This window comes from Manacus candei, unplaced genomic scaffold, assembly GCF_025592945.1.
Source record: "Manacus candei isolate 608988 ecotype Guabito, Panama unplaced genomic scaffold, ASM2559294v1 h1tg000057l, whole genome shotgun sequence".
In the NCBI taxonomy this organism is placed as follows: domain Eukaryota; kingdom Metazoa; phylum Chordata; class Aves; order Passeriformes; family Pipridae; genus Manacus; species Manacus candei.
In genome coordinates, this window is record NW_026138105.1 from 14,118,554 (window position 1) to 14,140,481 (window position 21,928).

Genomic DNA, 21,928 nt, shown 5'->3' on the forward strand with positions numbered 1-21,928 from the left:
TGCAAAACCCAGGAGACAGGGGAAAAAACCTGTGAACTACTTTTGATACGCACCAGAAAAAGTGAGAGCACACAGTGATGGCGCTGCTGCTTCGAGCAGGGGTTACACATCCCTTTGATTACTGAAGGGAAAGGACACGGGAGGTTGGAACAACCTGCATCCATAAATCCAACTTGGCTGGCTGGCAAAGGAGCAGGCTTCCTTCTGGCTGTCAAGGTGCTCCAACCTGGCAACAGGAGAAGGCAGGAATCAGGCTGCCAAAGCCCCCCTCACACCTACCAGTGGACCCTTGTGGTCTAGCAGGGGCACCAGGGCACGTGTTGAAGAGCAGGGACCACAGTTCCTAACAGTCACCCTTGAACAGAAAGGCAAAAGGATTTACCTTAAATATAAATCTGTTATTTTATTAAAGAGGATTAACAATCAACTGTCCAGAATCAAAACAAGAAACTCTTCTTCAGAAAGAATTTTTGGAGAGAAATTACCCAAAAAAGGCCTGTTTCTTACCGCAATCATGTTCCTAAAAGGGATGCTTTATTTTTTGCTTTATAAAAGTAAGAAAATCACTCTCTCTTATTCATCTATCTATGTGTATATATGCACCATGTACTTCAGAGATGAGTACTTTACTCAGAAGACCAATATGGAAGCCCAGAAAGAATGGAAATACTCCCAGCACATTGTTCCTGCTGGATGAGGCTGGACTGGTCCGTGGTCTGTCCATGGTAATGGTGACCACAGCCCCTTGTCAAAGGCAACTTTTTGGTACAGTATCTTTGGAGTAAGCATCTTGGCAGACACCTGGGATGCTAAAGCACACCACACACTCACATCAGAAAATGATGGTCTCTTCTCTGGATGCACAGCTGTATTGCTTATTGAGTAAAAACACTATTATGCACCAAATCACTTAGGAATATTCAGTGTATTTTTCTGTATAAATTCTCCACCAAACCGAAGATCTGACTTGGAGCCAGTGTTGTAGCTGAGTGAGAGAAGCAATCAGGTGGGATCCAAGTCAACACTGGGCCCTAATTAATTTACTTTTTCAGCCTTAGCAGTGCCTAATGATTATGTCAAATCAGGAAGAGGGCAGAACTGTTAAACCAGCCAATCGACCATGGCTTCTCCAAGCCCTAAACAAAGATAGAGGAAGATCAAACTGCAGTTCACAGGAATTCTCCAGGATGAGTACAAAACTGGGAAAAGTCCCAGAAGGCAGATTTTGGCCCAAAGTGGTAAAGTTACGTTCCAACTTCCTATGCATGTGCGAGCATGGTCATGGCCAGCTATGAGCACTGGTGTGGCCTAACACAGTTCCTGTCCAAGAAAGGATGCAAAAAAAAATGTATTTTGTTTTAAATGCCCTTCAGACCTGTCTATAGGTAGGGGCACCAGCTTCCAGCTTGTTCTTGTTCCAGTCTTGTTAGTACAAGACTAACCCTGTGTAAATAGAGCTGTGACCAAACCCTCCTACCCACAGGGACAGGAATAAAGCCTCTGTGTCTGAAACACCTGCTCACTCCCTGCCAGCACTAACACACCTCTTCCCTGCAAGGGTGAAGATTAACTTAGGCCACAGTCAGAGTTAAAGGTGGTTATTTCGGCACTGCAGACAAGGGCCAGGCAGGTCAGTGGGACAGGACAGGAAAAACAGGGAAAGAGTGGGGGGGGGGGAAAGCAGGGGAGGTTCTTCTGTTTGCATTTGCAGTACAGAAGCACTGACAGATGGAGAAGGGAGTCAGGCCAGCAGGCAGATCCAGTCTGCTTGCACAGCAGCAGGATAGGAAGCTGGATATCCATTTGGGAGAGAGTTTGTGGGGTAGAGGTGGGTGAATGTGACAGTCTGATTCTGATGAGCATTGTAAGGGTTAACACAGGGCTGCCAGGAATAGAGACCAACCCTGGGCACCTCCTCCCCAGCTCCCACGGGCACAGAGGAGTCAGCACAGGAAGAAGGGCCCTGCTCCACGATGGCTCACAGGGACAGGTCATGATGTGTTGGGGACCATCCCATAGGCTTCATGCAGCTTGTTGAGCAGCTCCTGCTTTTCCTTCTCAGGTAAGAAGCTGGACTGGGCTGCATTGATGTTCTGGGGAAGAAGAGGGGGAACACAAGGGAGACGTTAAAACACGTCAGACATGAAGAGCACCCTCTCAGCCTCCTGCTTACAAGGCCAGGGCAGCACTTTCTGATTTCCATTAAAAATTCTTCAGCTCATAAAGAAAAACCAGCAGGTTGTTCTGGGCTGCACCAGGACAGCATCAGAGCACCCAGCCAGGGCTGACTCACAACTCTCTTGAACTCCTCTTCGGTGAAGCCCATGTGTTCCTTGACTATGCCATAATCCTTGTCAATGGTGGAGTTAAAGATGAGGGGGTCATCCGTGTTTAGAGAATAGTTGGCACGATCCTTCTTAAATCTGTAAGGAAATGGGGTTGAAGTGGTGGGTAAAGCACTGGATGTGACGCTGTGCAGTTCTCAGGGGGAAACGCAGTAAAAGCAAAGACCTCGGGGCTGTCCCTGCAGCTGGAACTGCTGGAGACAGACATGGAGCATGGCTTCTGTCCCCACAGCTCTGCACTGACCTGCCAGTAGTGGCTGGGGTGCAGCACCTCATGCCCCACAGCTCAGAGCAGGAGGGACAGGACAGCCAACCCAAGGGACCCCTGCACCCCTCCAGCTGCACCAGCTCCCCCCATGCCAAAGGACAAGGATGTGCCACATTGTCCTACATAATTAGATGGGCCTTAGCTTTGTAAAACAGTAAAGCAACCCAAATCCTGGTTATTTAAGATTGCATATAATTGAGAAGTCTTACTGTGTTATGGGGTGTTTGGTGAAGTCCGGAGAACATGCTCCAGTGAGATAACTGGACCACGGGCAGACCTGTTTGGGGGAGTTAAGCATGAAAAGCAGAATCAAGCATGCAGATCTGAACCCCAGCTGTGGACACAGATAGCTCAGCACACTGGTAGAGCCAGATACAGGCTTAGAGCTTTGTTCACAGCTGCCCCTCAGTGCTACTCTGATGGACCAGTGCACGTCCCAGGACATGGATGCAAAGAGCCCACAACCCACATGGCAGCAGCAGGAGCCAGTGGGATGTTTCCCATGGCCAGTCAGTCATGAGTGATGTGCCAACTGCTGCCATTAAGTATATACACATATATTCCATCTATTAGCTGGACATGACCATTCTGGGGAAAAGCCAAGAAAATCTGCACATGCACAGTAACTCTCAGGCATTTCCACCCTCTAACCAGACTTGCTCTGGTACAGCAGCCTGATTTGTGGAAGGAGGAGCCTGTAGACTTGAGGTATATAAACTAGTGAATTTATCCTCGGTCACACCAGAATCCATTCTTTCTGCTACGAGCCTCCCACAAGCTGCTGTGTGCACTGCTGCTCCTTGCAACAGGTTCCAGAAAAACAGACAGGTGTCCCCACCCTTTCTGCAGGGGAGCTTTGGGCAGCTGAGTTCAGTGCAATGTTACCACACGTGTGGTCAGCACTTGGCTGTCAGGTCGTGCCCCTGGCTGTAGCACAGCCCAAACAAGGGCTGGTTTTCCACTCAGACAGCAGCTGTCACGCTCCCACCACACGTCCTTACCTCAAAATGCATCTTTGTTCTCAGCAGCTCCTTGTAGAGCTCAGGGTCCTCCAGGACATGGTATCCATGGCCAACACGCTCGGCCTTCAGGACATAAACTGCCTAAAAAGAGCACAGGAAAACCACTCACAGCCTCCAAGCACCAGCTCTGCTCCTGCCTGCCCTGAGCCCCCTGTCCCACTGCAGGGACAGCCCCCACCACTGCCCCTGCTCTGGGATGGCCCTTTCCAGCCACTGCCATGTCCCCAGTGTTTGCTGTGCTGTGGCTACAGAGAGGGCTGGGACACCTCTCTCCCTGCTGCAGGGGATGCAGGGCCCTTCCCAGCCCTGCCCCTCTCCCTGCCCTGACTCAGGAACTCCTCGTACCTCCTTGACCATGGCAGCAGGGCCAGCCTCCCCAGCGTGGACAGTGCGATGAATCCCACACCTCTCAGCTTCCTGCAAAACAAGGGAGAACGTGTTCCTGTCCCATCACCCACAGCAAGGACAGCAAACCCCTGGGGTGGCACAGCAAGCAACAGGGCTCTGTGCCAAGAGCCCACAGGTCACAGGCTCCGCACTCCAAGGGCTGCAAGAGAAGAGCCGCAAACAGAGACACTGAGAAACCCTGGTACCTTCTGCTGGAGCCCAGCCAGGCTCCTCAAGGGCTTTTTTGGGTGAGCTTTTTTGAGTGCCTCTTCTCCAGACAGCAGCAAGCTCCAAGCTTTCCTTCCTCCACCCACCTGTCCTTCTGCATGAACCTTGCAGCAGTTCCAGCCTGTGGAACTTCTACGTTTTTGGTCAGCTGCAGCCACGTGAGGGAATTTAGAAGCTCCCCCCAGGGCAGAGATGAAGAAAAGCTCTGACACTGAGCACCTCCCTCCTGTAAGGGGCTGGGGTGGAGGCAGCCCAGCCGAGAGGACCCTGCGGGTGCAGCTTTCGGTGCAGCTCCACGACCAACCCGAAAAATCCTTTGCCAGGGTGGCCCAGAGGCCACCTGGGCTTTGGGAAGCCATGCAGCCTCGAGGGAAGCCTGGCTCCTGGCTTGCTGGAGAAGGGCCACCCAGCTGGCAGCAGCAGGCAGGCTGCAAGCCCCATCCCGCAGCAGCCGCTCCTCAGACAGTCCTTCAGGGCTCTGCACTCAGGAGGGTTTTTTCAGTTGATTTAATACAGATGGGAGTGGGGTTTGCTTCAGCATCTCAGAGCCTGAGCGAGCCCTGGCACAGAGACAAGATACACCCTTTGGATGGAGAAGGCTGGACCTGGGCACTGCTGGCACAGCAGGGAGGAGAAGACACACCAGCCCATCTGTTCATAAAACCCTGTGCCTGCATCTTGGTTTATAATCACTCTGTTTACCCAGCACAGCAGTGCAGGCAGACTTTGTATCAGCTCCCACTGACGGGGTGAAGACCCCAGGAAGCCCCACATGCTTTCAGACCTGAGCACTGCTTACAAACCACTGTCTTTTTTACCAGTGGGGGTGCACAACCTCCTCCCCCACTGATGGAGGGGACTAACAACCCCAAATTCCCACCAGCAAAGAGGAACAAGACTTTCCCTCAGAACCTTTGCAAAGGCTGAGGTCTAGTAAGAGTCTGGGATCAGGCTCCTGAAGCTATTAAAGTGTTTGTATTTGAGATGATCAGATAAAAACCCTTCAAATGTGCAGCTTCCTCTCAGCTCCTCGGGTGATTCCTGGCAGACTGGAAAGGCCAGTCTCTTCCACCCTTGGCCATGGTTCCACTGAGCCCCAGGGGCTGACAGCAGCGGGGTGGGGGATGATCTGAGCTCCAAGTCACTTGTGTCACGCTCAGTGCTACAGGGTAGCATGACAAGCCCCAGCTCTAAGGCCATGTTTAAGCAGTGATGCCTGCCATTAATCATTTAGGAAATATAAACAAACACTTCTGCTATTTATCTGAATGTTTTTAATAGCTGCAACGCATTTCTAAGTTGTCCCAGCCGTCTGCAGTTGGGAAAACGTGCTGCTTGTCCCTTCACACATGTCCCCTCAATATGTATTTTCCCTGTAATTTCTTTTAAGAAGCTCAATTCCACAAACCTCATAAGCCTTCTTATGCTCAGAGTCATTCTCCACCTTCAGGGTCTCATCCCCAGCCAGGTCAATGGCCACCACAGAGTCGTTTCGATACTTCTTGCAGAGCTCCACCACCTCTGGAGACCAGCCTGGAAGAGACAGCACCAGCATTTAGGAGGAAGCATTTTAATGAACAAATCCTGGTCCTATTACTAGAAGACTAGAGCTGTTTTCTTTGGTCTTTCCTAAAATTTTTGATGCTCCAAAAAGAAACTCCTAGAAAAGCCTGTCGTCTTCAGGCCAATAAAAGCTGTCAACTGATCGGTCTGTCATCAAGGAAAGGGAAACCAAATGCATTCACCAGCTATAAAACTGCTCTTATCATGTTCTTCTGTTCACTTTGAGGAAGAGAAAAAAATAATAAAAAATTCCCCTCCAAACAGTGTTTGGTTCAAGGTAAGATGAACTGCACTGCCCTGAGGCTGTAACAGGGTGCTTTGTAGAACTCCTTCAACTCACTCCTGACCTTTCACCCCATCCCAGGCTGGGCATCTGTTGGATGTGTCGTGTTAAGGAGGAGTTTGGGCTGAGAGTGATCTCTGGGGGGGCCTGTATAACAGTCAGCCATGCCCTGTTATAGGGCATCCTCGACTTCCCCGGGGCAAGATGATGGATTCTACTCCTGGTGGGAAGGAGCTGAACTTTTATCTATTTGACATCAGTGAGAGAGTAACAAGTGGTTGACAATTACTTCAGAGCTCTCTCTGATCAGGATAGATAACCTCTGCTAAAGGACATGCATCTACCAGCTCACATAGCACTTAACCTTAGCAGAAAGGCCAAGAAACAGAGATAAACAGTAGTGTTAATAATTAACAGGCACCTGCTGTGTACATACAATCCCCAAACCATAAGAACACATAAGATGATGTGTGCAATCTCATCTTCTTTTTGTTTTCATCAGTTCCCAACTCACTGGGTTAGAGCCACTATTTTATCAACAAGTTTAATACAAGCTAGTTCTGGCTGGCATCTCTGCCTTTCTCTCAACAGCTCATTGTGATTAATATCACAGGTGATATGCAGCATATCCTGAACGTAGCACTAAAGACTCTTTACCAAGCACATTCCTGGCTCTGGGTAACAGAGCTGGTGCCCTGGGATACAGGTATGAGAATGCCAGCTCTGTTGCCTGCACAAGCAATCCCTCCTGCAGTGCAGCTGCACGTGCCCTCAGATGCTCCTGCCACCTCCTGCCGTTACCACTCGTGTGCTGGCACTCTGCAGATCAGGGTGACTGTGCCTTACAGCTTTCCAGTTTCTACAAAGAAAAATGTTTTCTCCCGAGAAACCAGAAATGACAGGGTCAAGTTTTCAAAGTCTTGTTTGCGGTTGGCTGTGCAGGCAGGAAAAAAAACCTCCAGCTCTCCAATGTCCCGGTTCCAAAGAATGTTATTTTTCACATTTCTAGACACAAATTAACCATGTACTCATTAGGAAATATCTTTCCACCATCTACCCTATTAAGCCTATTTGAAACTAATGTGAGATATGAAGATACTCAGAGAAAAGTCTTCACATAAAACAGCTGCTGTCACACAGCCTCTCTGACTGCATTCTTCCCTGGAGGAAGGTCCTCACAGAACTCAGCAGCCCCTTGAAATGCTGGAAATCAGGTTTCCTTCCTATTCTGGGTCACAGCACCTGTTACTGACCAAGTTCAGAGCTGCTGATTTTTTAAAAATATTTTTGTAATATAAAATATTTTTAAAAATATTTTATGTATTTGTCTTAAGTATATTTGACTTGTGTTTTCAGCTTAAGCCAGCAGAGACTGACTGCAGCCAGTGGACTGATTCTCTGGTTGCCCCATGATCCAGGCTAAGGAAGGAGCACATGCTGCTGTAGCAGCAGGACCATGAGCAGGGAAGTGTGAGATCTCAGTCCTCCTTCCACGACCATTTGCTCTCAGACCCACCAGACAGCACGGCAGATGCAAGTGCTCCCTGTGCCAATGGCTTTGACTGGCCCAAGGGGTGCTCTGGCCTTTGGGCAGGGAGCAGAGATCACAGCTCCCCAGGGCAGGGAGCAGAGATCACAGCTCCCCAGGCACAGGACAGACGAGCAAGACGTTTCACATACTGGTTACACCCACAGACCCCCCCTCTCCCATCCAGCAGACCTTTCCCCCCCAGTGAAGGGAGCAGAGGACCCCCACCAAGGAAGAACTCCTCCTCAGCACTGTCTGGTCCTGCATCATACCCACAGACCAGGGGCTTTCCCCACATTTGTGCAGGGACCCAAACCCAGGGGCCATCACCCCCCGCCACGCGCCAGGGAAGGGGAGCAGGGCAGCAGGGCAGCTGCAATACATTACTTGGCATATGGCGCATGCAGCATAGAATAGACCTGGCTTTGATGTGGAAATCCCTTTCTCCATCCTGTAGTCCCTGATTTACGAGCTGAACGACTTCATCTGGAGTGAGGTCTCCCCTGCAGGGAAGAAAAGCCATCAGCAAGAGGGCAGACACCAGCCAGGGAGGCTGCCCGGGGCTCCACTCGCCTCAACATCCAGAGGCACCCGATGAGACCACCCAGAACTTATGAGCACCTTTTACACCCATGCCATGCCCACATTTACCACAAAAGCACGTGAAGATGACAGTAAGATCTAGAAATGCCTCAGGGAACCAGGGGCAAATCCTGCACAGAGGCACCCCCTCTTTGCCAGAGCATCTCATTAGGACACACAACTGCCTGCAGCCAGGCAGGGGCAAGCATGGGGCTCAATGCCCACCACAGCACACTTTGGAGGGGCCACAGAGCCCAGCACTGATTTAATAAGAGGCACACATCACAGAGGGGATGACATGCAAGGAAGGGAATCGGATCACCAGCCCCCTCCAATGCCACCCACCATCTCTGCCAGCTCAAATTGCCATTTTGCAGGCAGTCCACATGTGAAGGCTGCCTTGCCTCGCACAGAGAACAGCTCCAGCCAGAAGACTGAGCTGCCCTGCACATGCAGAATCTGGTGCCCAGAGCAAGGGACATTAAGACACAGCAGCACACAGAGATATTCAAGATGAAAAACCCTACAGGTGGGAAGGAGAGGTGGAAGCATGCTGGTGTTCACTGCATGGGGGTAGAGAGGAGCTTTGGTTACAGCAGGCTTTGGACACACAACTGCTGTCCAGAGTGGGCCATGCCTTCTCCATGCCCAGCTGGCCACCCAGCAGCTCCCTGGCACAGCAGGATCACTCACTCAGCTTGTCCCCAGGGGATGGGATCCACGCCAGAGTTGGCCAGGAGGTGAGGGCTGTACCGGACCTCCACGTAGGCGACTCCTTCCTTTGCCTTTGTCTCCACAAACTCGTAGGAGATTCTCCTCACTGCCTCACGGTCACCCCTGCAGGGACAGCAGGGCCACCCATCACTGGGACTGCTCGCCCTCAGGGCACACAGGGAACCTCCAGGGCTGAGCCAAGGGATGCTGCCAAGGGTTGAGGGGGGAGAAGCAAAAAGCAGGGTACTTACGCAATAGCAGGCATGTAGTAATTAAATTTCTCTAGAAATTGGGGAAGTGTCAGCGGTGTGTCATAGCTGACGTACTTCAGGAGCTCCTCAACAGTGTCGCCAGGGAGAGGGATCCCTCTTTTTCTGAAAGTGAAGGCACGTGTCACTGACAGGGAGGGAAGGTATCACATTCTTGATCAGTCCCTCTCACACAGCGATCACATCTCGAGCTGGCAGCATCAACCACTGCTCCTTCACAGAGACACACAGCACACACTGTCCTTCCAAAATCTCCTCGTGGATGCTGCCCTGAATCTCAGCGGGGAGGAAGGCAATCCAAAACACAGGCAAAGCACAAACAAACCGAAATGCAAGCCCAGACTGACCCTGCAGGAACACAGCCAGGGCACATTTTAAGCTTAAGAAGGAGTTCATCTAAAGGGGCTCTGGATTATTTCTTGGCACCTCCTAGTCCTAGGAATTGCCAAAATTCTTTAGAAAAGTCAATATCCACTTATGCAGGCTCAAAGGTTTGAAAAATCGAGGGGATGCTCCAAGGCCTGGGATCATGCAGGCAGGAGTGTCGTGGCTCAGGGGTTCAGTTCCTGTGAGCGAGCTGGTTCCCGAGCCCAGCATTGTGGTAGTGTCTTCTCTGACAGGGACACCTTCCACGCAGGAGCAAATGGCAACAACTGCTCTCACCAAAGGGATAGCGATGCTAAAGCCCATTTAAGTACTTCCAAGAGGGGAGAGGCCATTTTTCCCTGGAGCAGCTGGAGTACTGTGTGGGGGAAGGTGTCCCCAGGGCAGTGGGGCAACAGCCAGGCTGCCAGCCAAGGGTGCTGAAGGCTTCCTGGGCAGGCTTTGCCACCCCCACACTCTGGTACCCTGCACAAGCCAACATAAATTTGGAATAATAACCAGACATTTGTTTTTAATCCTCTTTTCTGCCACAATGAATTACAGCTAATTGGTGGATCTCTGCTAATAGAGACAAAACACCGCAGACAGCTTTATTGTCCCCATGCCAGCAACCATTCCAGGGAGCCATGCAGGGACACAGTCCAAAGGACCCTGCTCCTGGGCTCAGTAAACACTGCTCCTTCCCCCCTCGGCCAGGAAGGAAACCAGCCCCACGCTCAGCCCTCACATGCAATCTGCACAGATTAAGTTGCTGGCACTCAGCAGGGAACACTCGTCGTTGCCAGGGCATTGGTTTTCCTCCCTGCCTTGCCCTTTCCATGGCACTGACACATCAGTGTCTGCCCTAGGAACCGGCATGCACCTCCCTCCACCTGCCCAGGGAAAGTTTCCTACAGCAAAGCCCCTTCCCTGACATTTTCCTGTGCTTCCCGAAGGATTGCCTCTGCACAGGCAGCAGCAGCAGTGCTTTGGGATGATCTGCCCTGGAGTCAGGTCTCTGGATGAGGAGGTCTGGTGGATCATGCCAGTGTGGCTCTGGGAGCTGCTGCTGCCCCATCCAACCCTGCTGGTAGGTGGGATCCTTCCTGAGGCAAAGCTGCTCCAGGGAAGGTGCTCGTGCCCACCAGCACCTCGGTGTCCTGCCCAGAGCCACCTCCAGCCATGGGCAGCACCACACACACCATCCCACCTCGGACAGGGCAGCTTTCCTGGGGACACTCAGTCCCATGAGGGATCTGCCATGGCTCTAAACCCTCTGGCTGGGCAGGGGGGATGCAAACCCTGGCCCAGACGTGACAGAACTGGAGACAAAGTTTCTAAAAACAGCCCAGTTCAGCAGTGCACTGCCCAAGGGACCTTGTGCATCCCAGCAGCTCGGGGTTATATTATGCCACCACCTGGCAAATTTATTTCCAGCTATTTACCTTTAAAAATAGACCACAAGCAGCCTTCTGTGCCCAGGGTGAGGTTATTAAGGCAGTCAGTCCCCTACAACCTCCTGCACTGCCCCACTGCTTTTTTTGTGCGAGTGCAAGTTTTAGAGCTCACGAATAGCACAGCCTTGCTCCACCCGAGGGCTGGCAGCTCTGGGGGATGCCAGGGCTGTTTAAAAATAAGAGGGAACTCGGCACACACTCAGGCAATGAAGGTTTCTGCCCTAAGCAAGGATCCTGGCACAGGATCCCCAGACAGCCAGGGCCTCCTGGGCTTCAGGGGTCCCACAGCCCTCCACTGGCATTTTCCTTTTTCTAGAAGAGGGACCCAGCAGAGTCCCAGGGAGTCACCACAGACTCATCTGTCCATTTGGACCTGTATTCCAGCCCTGCAGCCCACCAGCAGGAACCCTGACTCAGCTCAGGGCCAACATCCTGCAGCGAATGGGATGGACAGCTCTGATCCACCCTCCTTGCTCTGACTACACTGCCAAAGGTATGGCCATGTCCTGCAGAAAAAGCTACTGTAGAAAGAATATTCCCCCTAGGACTGCACTGCCTTGGAGCCTGCTGGGCTCACAGGATGCCAGAACCACTTCCCATGCTCCTCAGAACTGATTTCCTCCCCAAAGTACCAGAGTTGTGCCTGAGAGCCATTCCCTGAAATCCTTAAGCTCACAACCTTCTTGATCTGAGAGTATCAGTGACAGCTGGAAGAAATCTTGTTTATTTTTCCTGCAAGCATGGAGCCAGGTCCTCACACCAGTTAATCATTCACCCAGTGCTTCCCACACAGTCTACACTGAGGGGAGAAGATGCACGTGGGCTCTGTCAAGGAAACAACCTCTCTCCAAGCCACTGCCAAGAGCTCCCTGGGGTCACCCACACACGTGAGCGTGACTGCTGACACCAGGCAGAGAGCCCAGGGTTCAAAGGCAGCAGGGCAGGGTGGGTTTTTCCTCCCAAACCATGGAACCACCACCAAGACAACGCTCCCACCTGCTGCCATTTCACTTGCTTTTGCAATTAGGAACATGGAAAAAGGAATCAGAATACAGCTGCTCTGCTGTGTCCCAGCCACACTTCGAAGGCAGGCAGCTGTTTATGAGACACCTTCAGGGCTTTTCTCATGGTGGCTCCTCTTGGCTTGCCCGGCTCACAGACCCATGACCACCTTGCTCATGCTCCTGCTACCTGTGCAGCCCCACTGTCCTTTAGGATGTGCTCAGTGTCACCACACTGTGCAGCCCCACTGTCCTTTGGGATGTGCTCAGTGTCACCACACTGTGCAGCCCCACTGTCCTTTGGGATGTGCTCAGTGTCACCACACTGTGCAGCCCCACTGTCCTTTGGGATGTGCTCAGTGTCACCACACTGTGCAGCCACAGGACCCGTCTGGGCAGAGACAGCACCAGCACCAGCCAGGTTTGCTGCCTGCAGGAGCTCTTCTGTCGCAGACCTGGACAAGGAGAAAGGTTGATGCTTTGGAACTGCAGCTCCCAGAGCCTTCCTCACCCCACAGCTCACCTGCCAAAGTACAAGATTGTCTCTGGTCTAATGGCTCCATCCAGGTGGACGTGAAGCTCAACCTGCAATAAGAAAAATGGGTCAGGTATTCTTAGAGCTGCAGCAAAAGTTCAGAGATAAGTAGCTGGCACTCACATGGGTATAAATGCAGCCAATACAGGGACAAAATCATGACAAGGAAGCACAGAAACATTTTTAAAATATAATCATTATAAAGTTTATTTTTCAACATCTAAATACTAAGTATTTTCTTACAGCTGCTGCAGCTCATACATTTAATGAGTCTTTAGAAAATTATTCTGTTTCCAGTAATTTTCAGGAACTGCCCTATCCTTATTTAGCTTGCATGGCTCAGAGTTAGGGAAGAGTGAAAAAAGCAAACCCCAAACACCTTTGCTTTCCAGCTTACTCCTCCTTGAAGTCACAGGCAGCCAAACACCAATTAATTTGCTAAGAGTCATTACAAAAACTTTGACTTCACTTCCAAGAATCAGCTCCTGATGGGTTGTTAATTACTTGGTATTATCAGAGCTTACAGGATCTCTAATCCTACACAAGAGGTTGGTCTCATGGTACAAGGTGCTGTAAAAAATAATAACAAGTTGTCCCACAGAGCTACCAAGCTGGTTTCAAAATAAAACACTTAAATTTTTACTCATTAAAAATGGGACAGTAACTCGGGTCTTTTCACTGTGAAACCCTGTTTCCTGATTATTGCTGAAACACTGGATTTTGGAGAAAGAGCCCCAGAAAAACAAAAGTAAGTTTTTTTCATTAGCCAGCTGGGGCTTTTGGAGGAACATGACAGATGTAATTTGGAAGTCAAACTGGGAAGGAAAATATTAGCTGTAAAATGTTTCAGCTAGATATTCATCTTTCCAGCATTGTTTTCTTTTAAGTAACAGCATAGCCTACAAAATGCATGTTTAATTTTATTTTTTTAATCAAACTGTAGAGCAGCAACTTGATACCCAAAGTTGTTAGTTGTAACATCGTGCACATTCTACTGCATAGATGTTTGCTGCAGAGTAAGAATTGAGTAGGATTCAGAAGAGGACTGGATATTTGCATGGATAATTAAACCACCCAGGGTTACTAATTAAAACCCACAAACCCTCTGGCATCAGGGTATGTATCAAACAATAACTACGAGGAGCTGGGAGGAAAAACAAGTAAGCGGTCCCTGCCAGCAGGGCAAGGCAGGACTGTCCACCTCCCTTGGATCCTTTTGGATCCTCAGGAGTGTCCAAGAGCAGGTGATGTGAGCTCCTGGCACAGGGCTGGCAGTGCCCACGCACTGATGCCCACGAGCTCGCTCCCGTGCCCCCCCTGCCCTGCAGCCCTGCCGTGCAGGCAGAGCCCCCCGACCCACGGCCAGGGCTGTCACCCACCACTGCTGCTGCACAGGGCCCTCACTGCTGGGCAGGGGCAGGGCTGGGGGCCAGCCCACCCCCACAGGACATGCCCCTCCACAGGCTCAGGACAGCTCGAGCTGCTGATCCTGCACTGTTGCAATCAGCTGGCCCAGGGGGTCACGAACATGCCCAGAGACACCACTGTTAGCAGGCTGTAAAAAGATATCCCTGTCACTTCTCCTACCCTTAAGATACGATCTGAATCTACAGGGAGGAAGACTGGAAAAGGGAAAAACCTGCTTTTTCCCCCCATCTCGAGTTACACAATCCTGCTTATGAGGACTGAATGTCCTGCAGAGCAGCAGATAAAATAACACACCATGGACTGATCTGCATCGCCAGATGTGGACGCCTGGCATGCTTTCCACTCTTGAGCTCCAACTCCTATTTCAAAACCAGGCAAGCTCCACTCCTTGAGATATCCAACAGCCCTTGTGACAGCCCTTTCTGATGGATAAAACTTACAGGCTTGAAACTTGCTCACGCTGGATTTAAAAACCAAGCAACCTGAACCTATCGAGGTCTTCTCACTCCAAACACTTCTCAAGTGTTTCCTGCAAGAACATCCCAATGTGACATTCCCATCAACGAGAATGCAGATTCTGTGGTGTCCTCTGTCCATGCAAGTCACCTCCTCCTGCAACTCCTGCAGGTGAGACGCTTGTAAAGCAGCAAGGTTCCTCTCCAACACCAGCAACAGGCTCTTCCTCCCCTGCCAGCATTTCTTTGGGTCTGGAGGGATCTAAACTAAGGCAGCTCAATGCTGTTCAACCCAAAAAGTTTTGGGTTTCCCCAAGATCAGTGCTTCAGGGCGTCCTTTTCTGCAGATGAGAAGCAATCTATGCTATTTAGATGGCCAAAGGACACTCAAGAGAAGATGGAAAGGTGTGCCTAAAAGGCTCTAGATAAGGATGCAATCAGCAGAGGCACAACCCAGCTGCTCATCTCCCCAGGGCGCCTTGCTGGCAAACCCCCAGGCCTCCAGGTCTGTGGGAGGCTGCTCGCTGCAGATTACATTTCAGCTCTCTTCCTGAGTGTTTGTTTTGGGTAAACAAAGCACAAGACTTTTCCAGACACAAGTGGGTGACATGACCTTGCCTGAAGCCAAAGAAAGCGCCCAGAGAGAGATGAAAGAGTTTTCTCTGAACTGTGGCTCCAGGAGATGATGCCTGAGCAAGCAGAAATAATGATGGATGCAGGAGCCCAGTGCCTTTTCCAGGGCTCTGCTCCTTGGCACACAGAGCTCCACGGGCACGTGGTCTCTCACCCCAAACCCTCTGGTTTATCTGGAGCAGAAGCTTGTGCACACAAATTAAATGGGGATCTCAACACTGGTCCAGGACCAGTGCTGCACCAGCACTGCAGAGGAGCCTCCAACCATTCCAGGACCACTGATCATAAAATCAGAGAAAGGTTTGGGTTGGAAAGGAACTTAAAGATCATTTAGCTCCAACTCCCCTGCCATGGGCAGGGTTGCCACCCACTCGACCAGGTCGATGCCTTCCCTTCTCACAGGATGTGACAACACTTGTTCTGATGGAGAACAAGAAAGCAGCAGAGCTCTACAATGCTTTCCTGGGGCAGGAGCTTTGCTCTTCCCCCAGTTGCAGTGAGGACCCTCAGGACCAACTCTGTGCAGCCACACTTGTGTCCTTCTGCACCTCCACTGATCTCCTGCCAGCCCATCAAAAACCCAGAGTGCAACTCAATAAAACCCTTAGTTTCACTAAAGAGTTGTTGAAAGCCAGAGGGGTGAGTTCAAAAGATGTAACTGGCTGTAAATTGTGCGTCCTCAGCACAGGCAGCCCCCAGCAAGGCCATCAGAGCAAACCCAGCGCTTTCCATTTTTATGCAAAAAAAGTTTCAGCTCAACCAGGGCACGTGACTCACTGGTGCAGATATCAGCAAATTGGTTCAGATTTTAAAAAGGAGAAGTTTTAAGGGCTCTGGCGTGACTTCTCTGGCAATATTGTAATGTTTTCTTTGAGACTTAATAAGCTTCAAAATAAATTCAAACACAAAATTAGGTACTCAAACAAGTATGTTCCATTCCAAGATCAAGTCTGATTATTTTCAATTTAGTGAAATTAGGAGGAAAAAGTTAACTAAACATTCAAAGTATTTTCAGCCACAGTAAACCCAACACAATTTCTCTATTAGAGTTTGCTCAGCAGACCATGGCAGAGCAGTTAACTGCTCAGTTTGCCTATTATATGGCATTAAAAGAGCCATCCAAGCTAAGGCACTTGAAGGATTTTCTGTATGAGGTAGTTCTAGGGTCTTTCTTAAAATACATACTATGACCAAAGTCAGTCCTAACACCACAGTAAAATTAACACCAACTGCAGCTGGTAAAGTGGCATCATTTTAAAACCCTAAACAGTGATTTTGCCCAGGATTACTTATCAGGCCATTAAAAGCTGATCATTTAAATTCATTCTATTAATCTCAATAGCTGAAAAACAGGGTAATTATAGCTGTAATTTGTCAATTATTAGATAAGTGTGGCAGGCAAATATTAATGGAGAGCAAAGCTGAACAAGAGATAGGACAAATGCCAATCACTGCAAAAAAGAATGAACTGTGTTTCCCAAATACTGGTTTTATGGAAGTGTGCTGTCAGGAGTAAAGTCATCCTCATCCTAAGCTCACCACAAACACTCATTTAGGAGCAAGAGGTGCGAGTGGCTCAAGAGGGATGTGAAGTGGAAGGGGCACAGTATTGACCTCAAACCTGGCAACACCCACAAATGCACCTGGGAGATGAATCTGCCACAGGCTTTAAGGCTTGAGTCTTTGAAAGAGAAACGTGGGAGACTTGCAAGACCCACAGGACACACTGCTGGGCTGCAAAGCACATCCATGCTTTCCAGACAAGCACTGACATGATACACGGGTTTGGTGGCTGAGGAGGAGGAGGTTACTCCTGTGCTGGGAAGCCTTTGGTACCATCCTCCCAGCACCAACTTCTCAACCTTCACTGATCTCAGTACAAGACTCGTGGCGATGTTAACAGGTGATGGTGGCTGTGTGTCATCACAGGTGACATCCCATGGGGTGACAGGGCCATGTCCTCGCAAACCCACCATGGATCTCACACCCACCCCTGGCTGGAGCAATAAACAGAGCCCTTGCACTCTGTGCAGCACCAAGCCAACCTCTCACTGCCATCACAGCTGACAAGTGGATGCAGGAAGTTTATCCAAGAGCATCCCTGTATCCCATTATTGAAGGACTGAGCACACAAGGTACCACTGTGTAAGGTATGGCTGAGCTCAATGCAGCCTCAGCAGCACCAAGCTCTGACCCGTGCCAAGAGTCAGGGGTCAGGCTGTACTCAAGAAGTGGCTTAGCCAAAGACAACATCACCCTGAACACACTGTTGTGCATTTGCAGTCCCCACAATAAGGATCACCTTCGTAAATTTAATTTGTTTTTAATTTTTAGCTTTGAAGTTTGGCTCCCAAGGCAAATCCCTGTACTATCAGCTCAGCACAGAGGCTGCAGTGTTACAAAGAGCAGGGGAGGAGACCCACCCAAACTCCCTGGGCACAGCCAGTGTGAGCACCTTTAGTGCCATCTCCTCAGCACTGATGGGACATGCACAGCTCCAGCCAGCTCTGGCCACCCTTCCCAGCTCCTGGGTACGAAGGTTGTGTCAGAGACAACTGTCTCCCTTCGGATAGGGACAGGCCCCAAAGCACCATGACACGCACGGTGTGTCTTGCAGGAACACCTGCCCAGTGTGACCCGATGCCCATGTTCCAAACCAGCATCCAGCAGCAGAGCCTGACCCCAGAAACTCCTGTTCCCACAACACAGCTCAAGACATATGGGAGATGCAGGAGAAGAGAGCCATGGGTCCTGAAGCCCTCAAGCTGGGGCTGGCCTGCAGGGAGAGGAGCCAGCAGCGAGCAAGGACAGGGTCTCTGCTCTGGTTGTGCAGCAGAACGGGGGGAGCCTGATGGTTGGTGTCCAAGGAACGTCAGTCTGTTCTGCTCTTTTATGGCCTATGATAAGCAGGGTTCAAAGTTGTCCCCCAGCAGCCCTGGAAGCTCCCTGTTCATCCACCTCAGTCACTGGGAGTCAGAGAGCTCCTGAAAAACAGAGGCAGCCCTGGCCCCAGGTTCAGCCGGGGCTCGAAGCCGCTCCAGTCACCAGAAACATCTCTAAAACACAAAACTGATCGTTCCCAATGGCAGAGGGTCCAGGGGAATGAATAGGGCTCATTAACTGACTTCAGGCCCATTTTTTTTCCCCAAGCCTGACTTAGCAGGTTCACAGGACTGAAAGGGACTGCCTGACTCAGGAAAACCAGTCTCATAATTACCAGCAGCCGGGCAACAGAAGCCTGATCTTAGCAGTCAAACCCTGCAGATTTTCCTAGGTCTTTCTCTTTGGCATTCCACTCTCCCACGCACTGGAAAAGCAGGAAGAATCACAAGTGAAAGAAGAACTTAAGTTGCTTCTCTCATCTGAAAGTTTAAAATCACTGGGGTGAACCAACAGCCTTTGTTCTCAGTGGACCTGATGAAAGGCCACCACCTCCCAAAACTGAAGCAGCCTTAAAAAGGCTTTAACCATTAGCAGCTGTCAGCACTCCCTGGATTTTGGTATCAAGGTTTGCCTGCTGCTGCATGAATCAACTTCCCTGAGAGGGAAGATTGTGATGGAGCGAAACATGAATCAGACCTGTGCACACAGACCTTTCCAACTATGCAAGACTTTCCTGGTGCGAACTCAAACTGAGAGATAAATGGTTTGGGAGTGGTAGGGGATGCAAACAGCAGCAGAAAAACCCAACTCTGTTGGGTTTTCAGAGACAATCTTCTTTGGGAAAGCCACACAGTGTTGCCACCACTCATGTTCTCCCAGAGCAGGACCACCACAAGCCTCACATCACTTTTCTTGGTCTCCTCTGCCCTGACCCCTCACTTACCACCAAGAGCCCAATGTGGCAGCCAGGCAGAGGAGACCTGCTCCCTGTACAGCAGCTTACTGGGACCACAGCCTGGGAGCAGAACAATCCTGCAGTGATCTACCATCAGATGCAGGACTACTGCTAACCACAGCTGTTTCATCTTCTTCCTCCTCAACTGTTTTCTAACCTGAATAATAAACATTACCACATGATCCTACTTGAGATGCACCTATACAAGGCATGGCAAGAGCGAAAGACTGGAGCACCCTCTGACAGCAGCCACCAAGGTCGTGTCACAAGCACCTGAGGCAAAACTGAACTAAATATTTGAGAGACAAAAAAACCAAAACAAAACAAAACACAAACTGAACTAAGTGTTTAAGAGACAAAAAAGCCAAACCAAACCAAACCAAAACACAAAACTACCAAAACAAAACCACCCAAAAAAACCAAAAAAAACCCAGAACAAAATGAAAAAGCCAAGAGAAAACATTTAGTTTAGTAGACCATGGCACGGGTTGGGGGGGCACTTGGTGTGTTCAGCTGGAGAAGAAGAGACTGAGGGGAGACCTCACTGCAGTTACAACTTCCTCGGGAGGGGAAGAGGAGGGGCAGGCCCTGAGCTCTGCTCTGGGGGGACCAGGGACAGGACCCCAGGGAATGGTTGGAGCTGTGTCAGGGCAGGGTCAGGTGGGATCTCAGGAAAAGGTTCTTCCCCCAGAGGGTGGGTGGGCACTGACTAGGCTCCCCCGGGCAGTGGGCACAGCCCCAAGGCTGCCAGAGCTCAGGCAGCGTTTGGATGATCCTCTGGGGCACAGGGGGTGACTCCCGGGGATGGTCCTGTGCGGGGACTCAACAGCGGGACTCAACAACCCTTTTGGGTCCCTTCCATCTCGGCACGTCCTGCGACTCTTCAGGGCTTATCCCTCCCCCCCGCAGCCCCATCCCACCTGCACATCCCGAGCACCGGCAGAGCCGGGATGGAGCCCTGGACACCCGCGCACCTCTCCAGGGATGTGCGGGGGGAACCCCACGGCAGCGCCGGGTGACACCGCCGGGCAAATCCCCGCCCATCAGCCGCCGAGTCCCGGCCGTGCCCCAATTCCCACGCGGCTGCAGCACCCCGGGGCACGGCAACTCAGCCCCCCCGGGACACAGCACCTCTGCCCACGGGGCACGTCCGTGCCCCGTGGGCAGAGGTGCTGTGCCCCGGGGGGTGCTGAGCCGCCGCGCCCCGGAGCATTCACCCCGCTCCCAAACCCCGCTGCTCCCGGTGCGTGCCCGTTGCCAAGCCCTGCCTACAGCTCACCTTGGGTCCCCCGAAGACTCCCGGTGCCCGCTCCATGATCCCGCTGCCGTCCTGTGCCCGCCGCCGCTCCCGCTCCGCCGCCGCCGCCCCCGCCCCGCCGGCCGCGCTCGCCCGGCCCCCGCCGGCCCCGCCCCGCAAAGCCCGGGGGCAGGCACGGGGCGATGGCATCGGACCCTTAAAGATCATCCCTTTCCACACACCTCCCTTGCCCTGGTGGAAGGGAACACCTGACTTTCCCGCTTGGGTTGCTCCAAGTCCCCGTCCAGCCTGGGCTCGGACGCTTCCCAGGGGTGTGGGGGGGCATCTTTTGGGCAGCCCCGGTGCCTCGCCTCGCTCTTCATAGAGTCGTGGAATCACAGCATCAGCCAGCTTGGAAAAAGATCTCCGAGGTCACCGAGTCCAACCCTTGATCCAAAACTGCCGTGCCACATCCAGTCTCATCTTAAAAACCTCCAGGGAGGGTGTGAATCCTCCCCCTCCCTGGGCAGCCCGTTCCGATGTCTGATTGCTCTCTCTGTAAAAAAATTTTCCTTCCTAATATCCAACCTAAACCTCCCCTGGCGGAGCTTAAGACCGTAATTTCTCTCTAACGTTTAATCAAAACCCACCCTTCCTGAAGTCCCACTGATGTTTCCTTCAGGAGCTCAGAGCCCGAGTGGAGCTGCTCCTCCAACAATAACACTGGCAGAAATTAGAACAGGATAGAATGACAGCTCAATGTGTAGAACCGGAATGCAATCTCCAGCTTTGATTGCAGCCTTAACCTAATTCAACAATATTTGTTTTAACCTTTCCTGCTCTCAGACCTGCTGCTCTGTGACTCAGTTGTTTTGTCCCGTGGCTCTCAGTCCATCCTACACCTGCTTTCAGTTTCTGCAAACTCGGCTTAGCTTTTCATTTCTTATTTTTAGTGACCTGGCCATGTTTTACACTGCTCCTCTGCCTCCTGCCCTCCTCTCCCATAGGTGATGCACATGGCAGCCCAGTCACTGAGGACAGTGAGCCAGAAAGCCACAGAGTTACAGAATGGTTGGGAAGTAACCTCTGGAGATCTGCTAAAGCAGGTTCACCTGGAGCAGGTTACATAGGGTTGTGTCCAGGTTGGTTTTGAATATCTCCAGAGAAGGGGAGTTCCAGAGAAGTCCTGCCTGCTCCTCCCTTCTGAGCAGGGCTTCTCTGATACTGGAGAGAGCAGAGCTTTCAGTCACTCCACTCCTCAAGTCCCCATCTAGCTAAAGGCAAGTCCATCAGGTGGAACCACTTCCTAGACTGAGCCTTGAAGAACATCCCTTGGGCCCTTCTGCAGCCCTGGGTGAGATGAGACCCAAGCACCCTGGAAGGTGCTGAGCAGGCAGGTTATATTTCCAAAATCTCTGCAGAGACAAGGAGCACAGTTCTGTTCTGTATGACTGGAGTTCAGCTGCCCAGGTGAGGCCATCCCCAGACCACAGGCCAGGTCTGCAGAGAGTCCTAGAGATGAAAATCACTATATCAATGAAAAATACTATTATTACTTGCTCTGGTGCGTAAGCAGAGAAAGCACTTGGGGTTGTAGGCAGGAACACTACCACAAATGGCTGCAAAATAAAGTTCCCTCTTCTCCTTCCCCAGCTGTGTTTACTCCAGAGGGACATTGTTTGTGGAAGATGGCAGCAGGGGATTAGCTATGCTGGAGCCTTGCTTTTGGGGATGGGGAAGGCTGGGGGCTCCTCCAGCCCTGTGCTGTCACACTGCCACCCAGCCAGGTGAC

At 51.2% G+C, this 21,928-nt stretch overlaps 1 protein-coding gene across 2 annotated transcripts; it reads right to left on the minus strand.

The window, feature by feature from the left end:
• Window positions 1–383: 383 nt before the first annotated feature.
• On the minus strand, window positions 384–20,637 carry ADA (adenosine deaminase). 2 transcript variants are annotated; one of them, XM_051803048.1, is made up of 11 exons: window positions 20,411–20,637; window positions 12,534–12,595; window positions 9,172–9,294; window positions 8,900–9,043; window positions 8,012–8,127; window positions 5,659–5,783; window positions 3,981–4,052; window positions 3,615–3,716; window positions 2,823–2,890; window positions 2,294–2,423; window positions 384–2,093 (listed from the first exon to the last, which is right to left on the minus strand). In XM_051803048.1, exons 1-11 carry the CDS (start codon window positions 20,480–20,482, stop codon window positions 1,992–1,994), a joined length of 1,116 nt encoding a protein of 371 aa, XP_051659008.1. In that variant the 5' UTR covers window positions 20,483–20,637; the 3' UTR covers window positions 384–1,991. The 2 variants fall into 2 exon arrangements, with proteins under 2 accessions (XP_051659008.1, XP_051659007.1); XM_051803047.1 differs by lacking the exon at window positions 20,411–20,637 and adding an exon at window positions 20,179–20,367.
• Window positions 20,638–21,928: the final 1,291 nt, after the last annotated feature.

Coding starts and splice junctions, on each gene's coding strand:
- ADA (XM_051803047.1), bottom strand. CDS start 20,364: ATGATCTTTAAGGGTCCGATGCCATCGCCCCGTGCCTGCCCCCGGGCT. Junction 12,596..20,178: donor GAGTCTTCGGGGGACCCAAG/GTGAGCTGTAGG, acceptor TTCTTATTGCAG/GTTGAGCTTCACGTCCACCT. Junction 3,717..3,980: donor CTGCTGCCATGGTCAAGGAG/GTACGAGGAGTT, acceptor TGCTCTTTTTAG/GCAGTTTATGTCCTGAAGGC.